The sequence below is a fragment of the Vombatus ursinus genome, unplaced genomic scaffold, assembly GCF_900497805.2.
Source record: "Vombatus ursinus unplaced genomic scaffold, bare-nosed wombat genome assembly UNPS02000582.1, whole genome shotgun sequence".
Taxonomy (NCBI): domain Eukaryota; kingdom Metazoa; phylum Chordata; class Mammalia; order Diprotodontia; family Vombatidae; genus Vombatus; species Vombatus ursinus.
In genome coordinates this window covers 38,531,922-38,546,698 of record NW_020940360.1, presented here as the reverse complement: position 1 = coordinate 38,546,698, position 14,777 = coordinate 38,531,922, and the positions used below count along the sequence as shown (strand labels likewise).

The following is a 14,777-nucleotide window of genomic DNA, read 5'->3' as shown; positions in this document are numbered from 1 at the left end:
TGTGTGTGTGTGTGTGTGTGTGTGTGTGTGTGTGTGTGTGTGTGTGTAAGTGTAACCACATTCTAGATAAAATAAGAACATCAGTCAAATAGCTCCTTATTGACATAGATTTCGGTCATCTAGAATTTAAAAAAAGTTATTTCCCAGCCTCTTATGTTTTTATATAATGTTTTTAATATAAAGATATACTGTTTCTCTTTAAAATATTATGGACATTAATGAATTGAGGTCAGTTGTGGCTTTCCCTTATTTTTGTTTTGTATGTGCAGTGTTTTAACCTAGTGATGAAATGAAGGCTAATACCCTTTTGGTTTTAGATTTATGTGTTGTATGTTTTGGGGGTGACATCTGTATTGTATTTCTATTTAGAGCTGATCTGTCTTATGACTGATGAACACCAGGGTTCTGTTCAGAGTTGCTTCTCATACTTGGATCCTGATTCTAAGGGGAAGCCAGCAGGGTTGGCTGTGCTAGAGCAGCATGGACTCAGAGCTCCTCCCAGAGGATACAAAAATGACTCCCAGGTGAGTTGCTGCAGAGGAGATGGGCTGTTATGAGATTGTCTGTGCTTTCCCGAAGCTAATAGTAAAGGGCCATACAACTGAGCCATTCAAAATTTTAGGTTCTAGGATTCATTTTGTTTGTCAAACTAGAAGTTATTCTTTTCAACAGGCTCTTCTCACAGTCAGAAGAATCCTGTCACTTTGTGCTTTTTTTGTTTTGTTTTGTTTTATTTTAGTAATTTAGTTGTATTTTACAGTGAGCCCTCCTCCCACAATATGGTTAATACCATAGACTTCAAGGAATACATTTTAAGTTGTAATCTTAATGTTGGATGAATTTTGCCAACTTCCCATGATACTGATGGCTTACTTAGGAAACCTTGATCTGGTTTAGGTGGAAATGGTAATGAATAATTCCTAAATGTAAATAGAATTGTTTTAGATTAGGTTTAGATTTTTTGCTTTAATATGTAAATGTCTTTCTCAGAATATACTTTTATACAGATTTTTTTAAAAATTCTTTTTCTTTATACAGATTATGAAGATATGTAAAACTTCAGAATGAATCTCACTTTATATGTTAACTTAAGTAGTTTGTTTTTTAGTTTTTAATTCACATTTAAGAAATTTCTTATTCTTGTTTCAGAACTGAGAGTTGAGAGACCTGGATTTGAATTCTGACCATCACTTGCTGGCTAGATGATTTTTGACAAGTTACCCATTTAGTATCTCTGGGCTTTAGTTTCCTTATCTGTAAAAAGAAGGGGTTGAAGTAGATAGTCTTAAAAATCTCTGTGCTCTAAAATGATTTATAATATACAGATTTCTATTGTGATATTTTTCTGTCCTTTAATTTTCAGTTCTGAATTAATTAGAGCCCCCAATTTTTCTTTTGCTTATTTTAAAAGACAAATTTATTATGTTTGAAGAAAGACAGCCATTGTAACTCTTTGAGATACCAAGGCAGAAAAAGTTCTAGTTCATACAGCAATATACAATCACTCATTTATCTAAACTAAGAATGGGAAAATTTTTTCCTGTGCCTATTCCTTACTAATAAAGGGTTCAAAAAGTGAATAATGTTAAGTAGATGAAAGATTTATGGCACATATATAGTAAAATTTCAAGACTGGTTTTAGAGTTGTGTAGACATTTCTCTGAGTAATAAAATTATATAAAAAGAAGGCAGAAGTATTATGCCTTAATCATAAGTAGGCATAATTGAAATGCATTCCTGCATGTAGAATTACATTTTGAAACACACCCACATCTGGGTAGGCACAAAATACACGTAGAGCTGTGTTTTAACTTGTAGCATTACATAGTTCTGTGGAAAAACAAGAGACAGGAGTTTCTGCTTAGAAGCTATTCCTTTTGTTTGTTCATTCGCAGGAATGCATAAATTTAGCATTCCTAATGGTAGTCTGAATTGTTTTATAGGCAGTGTTAGGTCATTTGTCTCCAGAAATTTTTGTCAGAAATTATGTTTTTTTCTCTTCTGTATTATCAGGAATATTCATGAGATACCAGAAACAGAGTAGATGCTAACCAACATTAATTTGTTGGGTAAATCTTTAAAATATGTCCAAGTTGAATAGATTCCACAATTTGAAAATTGAAGTATTCAGAATTTAGTTTGACAAACATCAAATATCTGCATATGTGCAAGGAACATGGTAAACTTGAAATAAAAAGATTTAAAAATCAATTTCCTGTCTCCAAAAAGTTTACTGTCAATGGGACTATAAGCATAGATAAAGATAGAGTGCTAGTAGAGAGAAAAAAGAGGGATTCAGACAAATTTCTGGAGTAAAATTGGAGGAGGGAGCAAAATACCTTTGAAAGTATTAAAGGTTACTTTGAAACTTTTTTGATTTTTTCATGCTGTTGTGTTGAATTAGAAATGAGACTATCAAAGATTGTCAGTGTAACATTATTTATAATTGCAAAAAATGAAGTAATCTAAGTGCAATAAATAAATGGTCAAATTGTGGTACATTGATTTATTGGAATATTGAGATATACTTGATATATTGACAAATATGAGGAAATAGAGAATATAGAAAGACCTTTATGACATAATGCAAAAAAAAAAAGAAAGAAAGTGAAGGACCAGAAGTCTATGACCACCATATGGAAAAAGAGAATGAAACTAAACAGACAAATAAAGGTCCCTTACGAAGATAGAGAATGACAAAAAAATTAGAATATTTTGTGCATTTAAATTCATTTTAAAAATGTAAATAGTTACAAAGCTTCTTTAATTGGTTTTATTGATATCTAATATTGTCTATAATGTGTTTTAAAATATTTTTAGCAATGAGTAAGACTATTTTTAATATTTTATATGTACAAGCAATTCCTCCTTTGATTTGGATGTGACTGATTTAAATCTCTTCAGTCACTGTCCAACTAACTCCACCTTTTGGTAAGGGGGAAAGGAAACAAAAACATGTTATTTTTAGTAATCTGTAGATTCAGAAGCTATCAAATGGGGCAGCCTAGATAAGAAATGCAGATCCTTGAGGCAGGATTCCAGGTAGGATTCATTATAGTTTGGTCAAAGTTACCTTGGTATTCCCTCCCCCCCCCCCCCTTTTTTACCTTTTTTGGTGACCTTTCCCCCAAAATGTTTTCTGTGTAATTATTTTGTAAATATTTATGTGTATCTTTTCTCCCTAGGAAATGTAAGCTTCTTAAAGGCAGGGACTTTGAAAATTGAGTTTAAAAATTTATTATCTTATTCTGTACCTACATACAGCCCCAACACCTTTTTGTAAAGAAAGTGTATGCCTCATCAGTCTTCTGAATTGACTGGTCATTTTATTGAACATTGTGTTCTTATGCCTTTCAAAGTTTTCATATGTAGTGTTGTACTCAAATTGTACATTGTTCTTCTGCTTCTAATGATTTCACTCTGCATCATTTTATACAAGTCTTCCCCAAGTTTCTGTGAATCTGTCCCTTTGGTTATTTCTTATAGTGTAATAATATTTCATTACATTCATATGTCATCATTTGTTTAGCCATTCCCCAACTGATAGGCACCTACTTTTGTTCCAGTTTTTTGCTACAACAAAAAGTGCTGCTATAAATATTATGTATATATTAGTTCTTTCCTTCTGCCTTTGATATTTGGAAGGATTTATTCCTTGTCATATATCACTGGGTCAGAGGATCCGCACATTTTAGTAAATTTTGGGATGTAACTCCAAATTGCTTTATATAATTATGGAACCAATCCACCAATAGTAAAATCTTTGTGTGTGACTTTCATCCGGTAATTGTCATTTTCCTTTTTTGTCTCTTTTGCCTATCTGATGGAGGTGAGATAGCATCTTAGAGTTGTTTTGATTTGTATTTTAATTAATCCAGTCTTGTTGTTGTATAACCACTGAATTTAATGGTACAGAGGGAATAGGAATTTTTATTGGAGAAATAGCAGAAACTTTTAGATATGCATCAAAATTGTTTGATTTCACTTTTGACTAATTCCATTGAATTTATAAGGTATGCATAATTTATATCATAACTAAATATTCCAAATAAATCTTTAATTTTTTGACTTAGGATTTGAGTTCCAAGAGAGTGCTGTTTTAGAAATAGAGGAAATTGTCTGGAAGACGAGTTCAAATCTTGTCTGTCACTTACTGCTTGTATGACCTTGGGCAAGATACTTAACCTAGTGTGGTCCTCAGTTTACACATTTGTAAAATGAGAAGTTTGAACTATATGGCCACTGAGGTCCCTTCTAACTCTAAATCTAGGAATATCCTTTCAAAACTTAATTTGGTTCTTACTCTTTTTCATATGCACTTTATTCTTTAGCTATTTTAATCTTTTGGTATTGCCCTTTTGTTCTTTTACTACTAACACCCCCAGTATATGACAGGACAATAATATAGATGTCTTTACTGTCCTGTTATGTATTGATGGTGGTATTTTATATGGGAGCCCTAGACCTGGCCCCCTATTTTGTGTGGAAACTGTACCTACTCTGTCCTATGTTTTTCTTATGTGTGGGGGAAGAACTTTGTTAGCCTGCCATTACCACTGAGCACTCATGTGAGTGGTGGCTAAGTAGGTGGCAGTAAGAGAAACCTGTTCAGGTACAAACCTGAATTTCCTCTCCTGTCATTTCTAAGGGGAAAATAAAGTCCTAATCTTTCATAATCACAGAGAAAATGTATGTAAAGTACTTTGCAAATCTGAAAATACTATATAATGATGAACTATTGTTCTTATTAGATAGAGCTGTTTCTGACTCTGAAGTCCTCTATCACCAGCACAATTCTTTGGTTGGATTGGGCTTTAGTTCTGGCTCCTCAGGGATTGAATCTGCAGGCATTCTTGCCCCATTGCCTATTCCACCTTGATGTCTTAACAAATGTCCCTTCATCCTAGTCATCTTTCTCTTAATCTTTCCCCATCTTTCTGCATTCTCAAAAATGTGACTTCCTCCAGAAGATGCTCTATCTCTATCTTCTCCTGTATTCCATGTTTTGTCTTCTATTCTCCCCTATCTTCCCCCCCCCACCCCAGGCCAATCTCTCCCCTTCCCCCCAATATTGGAACAAACTTCCAGTCCTTCTCTCTGCCACTGTTACTTAGTAAACCTCCTGTGAGGTTGACTACATTTCTGTCACTCAATTTTTGTGGTAACTTACTGGTTTCAGGGTTATTCTGTTTCCTTTCTCAGCAACAGTCAGTGTGCTTTTAAGTGCTTACTATTTCTGAAGCTAAGCTCTAGGGTTTAAAAAACATTCTTCTTTCTTAGGAGATTCAGTACCTGACTCACAAGTCTTCTCTATCCTTACTCTCTCTTTTGACTTTGTTTTATTATTTATATCTCATGGAGTCATTAACTTCTATATGGCCAATTATAATTTAAAGGATTTAATTTCTTTGATAAGGTTTTATACCTCTTTTACCAAGCTGTTACTTGTCTTCATAACTTTTTTGCATAGCTCTCATTTCTTTAACCATTTTTCCCTCTAGTGCTCTTATTTAGTTTTGAAGATAATTTTTTTTGCTCTTTTTAAAAAAAATCTTTCATGTATATGAACTGACACAAAGAGAAGTGAGCAGAACCAGGAGAGCATTGTACGCAGTAATAGCAACATTGTGTGATAATCAGCTCTGATTGACTTACCTCTTCTCAACAACACAGTGATCCAAGGCAGTTCCAAAAGATTCATGATGGAAAATTCTATCCACATCTGGAGAAAGAAGGGTATGAGTCTGTAGATCGAAGCATACGGTTTTCACTTTATTTCATGGTTTTTTCCTTTTTTTCTATTTTTTCTTTCACAACATGATTAATATGCAAATATGTTTTGCATGATTGCACATATATAATCTATATCAAATTGCTTGCCATCTTAGGGAGAGGAGGGAGAAAATTTATAAAAAATGAATATTAAAAATTGTCTTCGTATGTAATTGGGGAAAAAATAAAATACTAATTATAAAACCCAAACAACAAAAAAATCTCTTTAACTCTTCTAAGAATTCCAATCTGCATTTTACTTTGGAGGCTTTGCTTGTAGATGTTTTCAAGTAATTGTCTTCTGTGTTTGTGTCTTGAGCTTTACTGTCACCATAGTAGCTTTTTATGATTGAGGGTTTGTTGTTTTTTTTTCTGTTTGCTCATTTTTCCAGCCCGCTTCTTGACTTGGGGCCTTGTGTTAGTGTTGGACTCTGCTCACTGCTGGGGGAATGTGTATCCTCAGCTTTTGTCTTTTATGTCCTGCTGCTGCTTTCATAGCTCAGCCTGGGGTCCTGTACATGTTCAGGGTTTCCACAGTAGTGCAATCCATGGAGAGGTTTGTTTACTGCCCTCTTGGTATGAACTTTGCAAATTCCTGACCCATTTCTGTCTGTTAGCTTATTATGTAGTTGAGTTTCAGTAGACTGTTTCTGGACTCAGAATAAATAGCTAGCCCACAGGGAAGTCGTGCAGGTGCAGAGTGGCCGAACTGCTGGCTTCCCTTTAGTCTTAGTTTCCTGCCCTGGTTATTCCACTGCAGGCTTGTGTGTCATGAGGGGATTGAGGGGATTAGTACAGCAAGTGACTAATTGTGGGAATTGAGTGAACCACACTGACTTCATCTTGTGACTTAGTTCTGGAACTAGTTCTATTCAATTATGGGTCTAGTCCAACTTCTGTCTTGTGAGAAAAATTTATTCAATTGTGGGAATTGGGAGAAAAACATTGTACTGTTTGAACCTATCCCTGCATCACTAGGAAGCTGGACCATCCCCACCTACTATTTAGAGACCCCTAGCTAAGGATCTAGGTTGTACTGGCCAGTTATATCCAAAGATTAAAGCGAGAAGTTTTCTTATAGTTGTAAACTTCAAGCAACCCATATATCTGTGCAAACTGGTCCTGTATTGATCAATCAGTTATTTTTCCATGTTCCTTTTTTTGTTTGTTTTTTGCTGAGCAGTGGGGTTAAGTGACTTGCTTAGGGTCACAGAGCTAATAAGTGCCAAGTATCTGTGGCTGAATTTGAACTTAGGTCCTCCTGATTCCAGGGCTGGCGCTCTATCCACTGTAGCACCTAGTTGCCCGTTTCCATGTTCCTTTCATTATTTACAGACACTTGGAGTGAGTACAACACATCTTTTTCTGATTTCAGAAAATTGCACCTGTTCACTTTCCTCCTTCTTAGAAAGAACCTAATCTTTCATCTAAATAGAAATCAGATTGCTTAATGTTGTATTGTTTCCTTTTAATTAATTGGCCTTATTGAATTGTTTGTAAAGTATAAAAATCTGCCTCCCCCAGTATTAAGGGTCCAGGCCTAAGCTGAGGAGGTCTGGTCCCAGTTTGTCAGGCAGTTGCTATGTATTGCTTAACAAATTAATATGCTCAGAAGATCGAACCTTTGTTTCTTCAGTCATTTCATCTTTCAGCTGCTACTGTGGGGCTAACCGTTAGACCTGAGTCAGCACTCTGTCCCCTTGTTACTGCTCTTCTTTACCCTGAATCTGTGACCCAGAACTAGGGAGTATGAGACAGAGACAGAATTGCCAGCTGGCACCTGTTCTTGCTCCTAGTTCCAATTCAGGGATCCCCAAAGGTATTCTCCTCTCCATTCCCACCCCTGCTCCTGCCTAGCTCCTTTCCCCATCCCAGTATCCACAGACCTCCTTGTCTGTCTTCATAAGTTGCCTTGGTCAGGAAAAATGACTCACTGTGACTTTTTCTTGGTTTTCTTATCAGAATTAGGTCTAGTGAGTTTTCTGTGTTGTTGTGGAGTAGGTATGCTCAGTGAGTTAGCAAAAATGCTTCCTCTCACTCCACCATTTTGACTTCACTCTCTACACTTACCTTCATACTTGGAGATTTTAGTATATGTATTGATGTCTTCCTAAATATCCTTGTCTACCTTCTCCTTTCTCAGTCACCAAGCATTTATTAAGAGCTTGTTATGTGCTGTAATGAGGTTTAGGAATACAAAACCCCATATTCCTTCCCTGTAAGGAGTATGCATTCTAGTTAGGTAGAATGAGATTTTTAAATAACATACAAGGTATATACATGATATATACAAACTAGAAAGGTTATCTGAAACGGGAAGGCATTAGCAGCTAGGGGAACTAGGAATGGCTTCCTTTAGAGATGACATTTGAGCAGAGGCTTGAAGGAAGCCAGAGCTCCAAGTAGTCTAGTGGTGTTGCTCACATATAAGATTGGAAAGGTAGGAAGGGACCAGGTTATCAAGATAACCTTGATATGCCAAAGGACTTTGCATTTGATTCTAGATGCAATGAGGAACCAGTGGAATTCATTGAACAGAAGGTGACATGGTTAGACCTTCAATTCTACAAATCACTTTGGAAGTTGAGTGGAGAATGGATTGGAGTAGTGAGAAACTTGAGGCAGGGAGATCATTTAGAAGGCTTTTACTGGTACAGATGAGTGGTGATGAAAGCCTTAAATAGAAGGCTGGCTGTATGAGTGGAGAGAACCCAGATCATTACCTCTTTACTGGGCTTTTTCTCTTCTCATCACTATTGAGAATTTACTCAATAGTTAGTTGACAAGTATAATTATACCCTTATCTCTGCCCTTGAATTCCTTTCCCTTTTATCTTTGTGCTGATGTATTGCCAAACTTCAGCCCTTGTTTACCCCACCATTTACCTTCTGAGCTCCTATGTTGCTGAACACTGCTGAAAGATGTTTCACAACTAATATTGACTAGATTCACTTAAACCTGATGTTATTTAATCTTAACCAGATCCCTTATATTACATAGGAATGTTTTATTTTTTCCTCATTTACTCTCTAACATGTTCCTTGCAACAGCTCCATTGAATCTTCTGTCTCCTCATACCTCATATCTCACCTCCCTCTCAATAGAGAATCTCCTCTCTTTCTTGAGAAATTGACGCGATTTTTTTGTGAGCTTCATTTTCTTTACAACTCTACTCCTCGGAACCCCTGTATGTCAGACATCATTTACTCCTCTTTTGTTATAGTCAAAAAAAGGTAGTTGCTCTGCCTGCCATGTCTAAATCTTAGATCTTGTATCCTCTGGGAGATTGCGTCTTTGCTTATTCCCATTCTTTCATCTTCCTTATCCTACTTTCTGTACTGCCTGCAAATTTGCCTACCTCTTAGCTATCCTTTAAAAATCTTCTTCTGACTTTGTCATTCTTTTGAATTACTGTCCTATAGCTCTTCTACTTATATTATTGTAGTCATTTATACTTATTTTAAAAATTTTATTTAGTATTTTATTTTTCCCCGATTACATGTAAATTTGTACTTCTGTTAAAAAAAATTGTCTACACTTATTGTCTCACTTCTCCCTTTGCAATATGGTTTCTGACTCTACCATTCTACATCCAAGGTCTCCTGACTTTGATACTAACACTAAAATCCGAGCTTCTATTCCTTTCTTTACCATCACTGTACTTTGGGACGAAGTCATCTCATAATGCTTAATCCTTTTCTCTGTCCTTATTCTTCTTGAGTTCTCTGTACCTTTTTTTTTTTTTTTTTTTTTTTTTTTTTTAGTGAGGCAGTTGGGGGTTAAGTGACTTGCCCAGTATAAGTCAGTGTCAAGTGTCTGGTCTGAGACCAGATTTGAACTCAGGTTCTCCTGACTCCAGGGCTGGTGCTCTATCCACTGTGCCACCTAACTGCCCCGCCCCACCCCCCGAGTTCTCTGTAACTTTTGACACTCTCTATCCCTCCTCCTGGATTTTTTTATCCCTTGGCTTTTGTGACATTGCTTTCTTCATCTCATAATTCGTGATAGCAGTAACAATAATAATTGACATTTATATCCCTTATTGATCCTCACAACAAACAAACTCATGAGGTAAATACTACAGTTGTTATTATTTTCATTAAACATGGATATGACTCAAGGTTCTGTCCTGGTCTCTCTTTATGTTTTTCCTTGGTGATCAATCACATCAGATACCATAGATTCAATTATTACTATTTTAATTACTTTCTTGTCTGTATATATAATCCTTCTCTATTTCTTGATTTCCAGTTCTATTTTGTCAACTTTTAATTTGACATTTCCACCTTTGGCATCTGAAATACAAAAAAAATTGTTCAAAATGGAACTAATTGTCTCACCCTCAAATCTACCCCTTGTTCAACTTTCCCAAACTCTAGTGATGAAATAGATGTTCTAGTCACCTGTGTTGTCAGCCTTTGTTATTCTTGACTCTTCCCTTTCCCTCATCCCATGATGTATACTGTTAGTTGCCAAATCTTATCCTCAGCAACATCTGAGTGTTATTTTTGTAGTGTACAAGTGGGGTGTAAAGTGTTAAGAAGATTGGAAAGGCAAGGGGTCAGGTTGTGAAGGCTTTTAAAAGTCAAATAGAAGATTTTATATGTGATCCTGGAGATAATTGAGAACATTGGAGTTCTTTGAGTAAAGGAGCAACTCAAATGGTCAAACCTGTGTTTTAGGAATATCACTTTGGAAACTGAGTGCAGGATAGTATGGAATAGGGAGGGGCTTAAGACAGGGAAACCAACTAGAAGGTAGATACAGTAATCCTGCCATGAGATGATGATGGTCTGTAACTAGGATCTGACTGTGTGAATGGGAAGATATGACAGATGTGCAGACAGAAATGAAAAGACTTTGGACCAAGTTGTATTGGAGGCATCAATGCTAATTGAATAGTTGAGTATGTTACTGAGATTATGGATTTAGGTGACTGGGAGGATGGTGGTGTCCTCAGCAGCAATAGGGAGGATTTTTTGGGAAAAATAATAACTTCTGCTTTTGGATGTGTTGAGTTTGTAATGGCCATGGGACCTCAACTTAGAGATGTCCAAGAGGCAGTTGGTGATTCTAGACTAGAGCTCAGCAGAGAGATTAGGGTTGAATAAATAGGTAAGGATCATTCAGCAGATGATCTTCGAGTCAAAGGACATACATACCCTTTCTTGCATCATTCCAAATTGTTTCCTAGAAATATTATCCCAGCCAAATTGGTCTGTTTCCTGGAACTTAAAATTCCATCTCTAGATTCTGTACTTTCATACAGTCAATCAATCAATAACAATTTATTAAGCACCTACTATATACTGAACTCTGGGGATACCAAAAGAGATAAAAGAGAGTCCTGCCATTCAGTTTCTCATAATCTAATGGGGGATGCAACTAACTAACACAGATATACCACAAACTATGTATAAGATAAATAAAAAATAATTAATAGAGGGAAGACACTAGAATTAAGAGTTCATTTAGAATATACCCCCTTCTCATTAAAATCCTTATTTTTCTTCTAATTCAGTCCAGATGCTACCTTCTGTAAAAAGTTTTATTTAATTATTCCCCTATCCCATACAATTGTTAGTATTTTCTTCCTTTTGCATTTACCCTTTTGTGTCCTTGTTTTCTCTTCAACAGAATGTAAGCTCCTTGAGGGCAGGGACTATTTTGTTTTTGTCTGTGGCTACCTGATCCTATCTCTGTATGGTGCTGAGAGGCTTCTGCTCTTTGTCATTACTTGACCTGGGCGACGTCAATTTCAGTTAGAGGTCCTTTCAGGAACCTGGTTTAGAGGTCTTTTTGCCTAGGAACTTGTATTATGTATGGAGGTGGTATATGGTAGATACATAAAAAATGCTTCATGAATTGAAATGGGAAAAACTATGGCAGATCAGATATTTTCTCATTATGTTTTTAGGAGTTACAATCAGTCATTAAGGTTATGCTTGAGCACTTTGTGCAATATAACTGATTAAATAGCCCTGTAGTCTAGTGTGATTATTTTTTAGTGTAATGAAGGGCATAAAAAGTAGAATTCAATGTTGATAACATTATTTCTGTGATGATACTAATTATTTAAGGAATTGGACATTGTCCCTCCATTCCCCCTCCCCCCATGTTTTTCTTCGGCATTCGTGAAATAAAAATGAAATATAAAACTACTTAACTGTTTTTTTAATGAACAAATTAGTGTTATTTTATCTTCTTTATATGTACTTTGCTGGATATAATAGCATATGAAAAGCTGAAGTGCTATAAACTGTTTTTCATAATCCTAATTGATTTCTGTCTTTTACTTATTATTTTAGTATATTAACATAAAATAATGATTGAGTGGCACAGTATTCATTTAGTATTGTACTCATAGTAGCTTTGGAAATATTTTAGAATTTATTAACTAAAGCATTACAGGAATTTTTTTAACCTCATAGCAGATATTGTTCAATTTAGTTGAAGTTTATTAGATTTGTTTCTATTGATAAATGATTTTTTTTTTGTGCTAACTGGAAGCATTTCTGTGCATTGTTATGCAGAGACAAAGTTTTCCATCTGAAAGAAGTCTTTGGGGAGAGAGAGAGAGAGAAAGAAAGAGTGTGTGTGTGTGTGTGTGTGTGTCTGTGTCTGTGTCTGTGTCTGTGTGTATGTGTATGTGTGTGCTCATGCCACCTGCTGGAAGTTTACAGTATAACTGAAATGACATGATATGCTCCCAAATTATTTTCATTTTGTATTGTTCACATATAAATGTACAATTTTAAGTCCACTGATCTGAAATTTAATTTTAAAGATCACTTGAGCATTCTGTTTAAGCCCTTTCCCCAATCATATTGCAATTGTAATTTATTTAATATTAAACATTTCCTCATTCAAAGAAACTTACAAATTCTTTTGAGGTCAGATCTATTTATTTTGTTTTAAAATGTTGCATTTTATACTTTGAAAATTAATGGAGGCTTGATCCAATAAAGCATAGATATTAATTATAGCTGTCCACATGCATGAGTGGAGGAGGCTTGGTGGCTCAGTGGATAGAGTACCTATTCTGAAGTCAGGAAGACTTGAGTTCAACTCCAGCCTCAGACACTTAACTAGCTGTGAGACTCTGGGCAAGACCATTAACCTTTGTTTACCTTGATCTACTGGAGAAGAAAATGGCAAACCACTCCAGTATCTTTACCAAGAAAACCCCATGGACTGTATGGTCCACAGGGTCATGAAGAGGTGGAGGTGGCTGGATGACTGGACAACAACATTTGCATGAGTAGATGATTGAAAAAGCATTTCAGCCCTTATTTTGTCTCAGGCTTGGTTCTTAGCACTGAAGAAACAAATATAAAAGAAAGCTAATTTATGCCCTCAAGAAGCTTTACATTTTAAAAGCTGAAGACTACATAAAGGAGTGGTGGCCTGTAGGGGCGTTTTGGACTGGGAGGTCATAGAGATGTTCAGTAGGCCCAATAAATTGACTTTTCCAGAAATGATAATGTTGGTTTTATTATTTTCCCCGAAAGCCTGAGGTCAAAAGGGGGAGAGACAGTGCTGTGGAAAAGATTGCTTTAGGGTTCTGTCATGGCGTGAACTTGACCAGAGAGCAACAGTCCCTTGGTCTGGGTGAACTAAGTTTGAAGAACTCTTTATTAGTCTCAATTGAGGGTCCCAGGGACAATAAAAGTATATTCTCCATATTTGTTAAGCGTGGATTATTTCTCTCCCCCCTAAAATACAGCTTATTATTTTTTATTCCAAACTTGACAAAAAGCAAATAAGCATTTCCATATACAAAACAGAACAGAAGAAAAGAGGCTTGTTTATGAAACAGTATAACTTGCTTTAGACTTTAAATATGCAGCAAATTCAATATGTTTCTTTCAAAGCTAACTTGCTTGTCTTTATTTCCTTCTGACCTTCTCTTTTGGGCATTAAAAAACAAGTCAATGACCCTCTTTTTTTAAGCAACCCTTTTGCTAATTCTACTTTCTTTCCTACCTTTCCCCAAAAAATTTTTTAAAAAGAAAAGGAAAAAAACCCTGCTAACAGATATCTATACCTAAATGTAGTTATATAGTCAAAGAAGAAAATTCTCACATTGGTCGCTTATGAAAATTTATGTCTTATTCTGTATCTTGGGCCTACCATTCTTCTGTCAGTAAGTGGCTAGCATCCTTAATCACCAGTTCTCTGCAGCTGTGGTAAGAGTTCTTAAACCTTTGAAAGTCGTTTTTCATTACAGATTTTTTTTGTTACTTTTGTATAAATTGTTCTCTGGTTCTTATTACTTTACTCTGCATCAGTTCATATAATATTCCCAAATTTCTCTGAAACCATTCTTTTCACTATTTCTTCTGTTGTAATGTTTTGTTATATTTATCTCCCACAATTTATTCAGCCATTTCCTAATTTATGGGCACTCATCTAATTTCCATTTCTTTGTTACAACAAAAAGAGCTGCTATAAATATTTGTGTATATATGGGTTCTTTTTCACTTTTTTTTGATTCCTTTGAGGAGGCCCCAGTTGTGCTATAACTAGGACAAAGGGTATTGCACAGGTTAGTGACTTTTGGACTTGGTTCCATATCACTTTCCAGAACATTGGACCAATTCCATAGCTCCATCCCCAGATCATCAGTGGTCTGAGGCAGATTTTCAGAATTTTAGTTTGCATTTTTCTTTACTGATTTGAAACCTTTTTTTCATATGATTGTTGATAGCTTGCATTTCTTCCTTTTGAGAATTGCCAGTTTTCATATCCTCTATGTATTAAAGAATATCTTTTTTCTTGTATATTTGTATAGATTGCTCAGAGAAACATGATATTTTCCCTTGTTCTTTCAATTTTAACTGCATTAGTTTTGTTTGACACAGAATTTTTAATTGCATGTAACTCCAATAAAGAATTTTTCATTTGCCCAAAAAAGGCGTGTGTGTGTGTGTGTGTGAGTGTGTGTGTGAGAGAGAGAGAGAGAGAGAGAGAGAGAGAGAGAGAGAGAGAGAGAGAGAGAGAGA

General features: G+C 35.6%; 1 protein-coding gene across 5 annotated transcripts in view; it reads left to right on the top strand.

Moving 5' to 3' along the window:
* The window catches only part of CDK19 (cyclin dependent kinase 19), a 207,701-nt gene that overhangs the window by 112,862 nt on the left and 80,062 nt on the right, over positions 1-14,777 (top strand). For 2 of the 5 annotated variants that reach the window (XM_027855701.1, XM_027855695.1), the window contains one exon: positions 370-524. The exons of the other annotated variants lie outside the window; for them this stretch is intronic. In XM_027855701.1, the coding sequence (XP_027711502.1) occupies positions 384-524 (141 nt within the window). In that variant the 5' untranslated portion in view covers positions 370-383. The remainder of the gene's footprint in view (positions 1-369; positions 525-14,777) is intronic. 5 annotated transcript variants of the gene reach the window in all.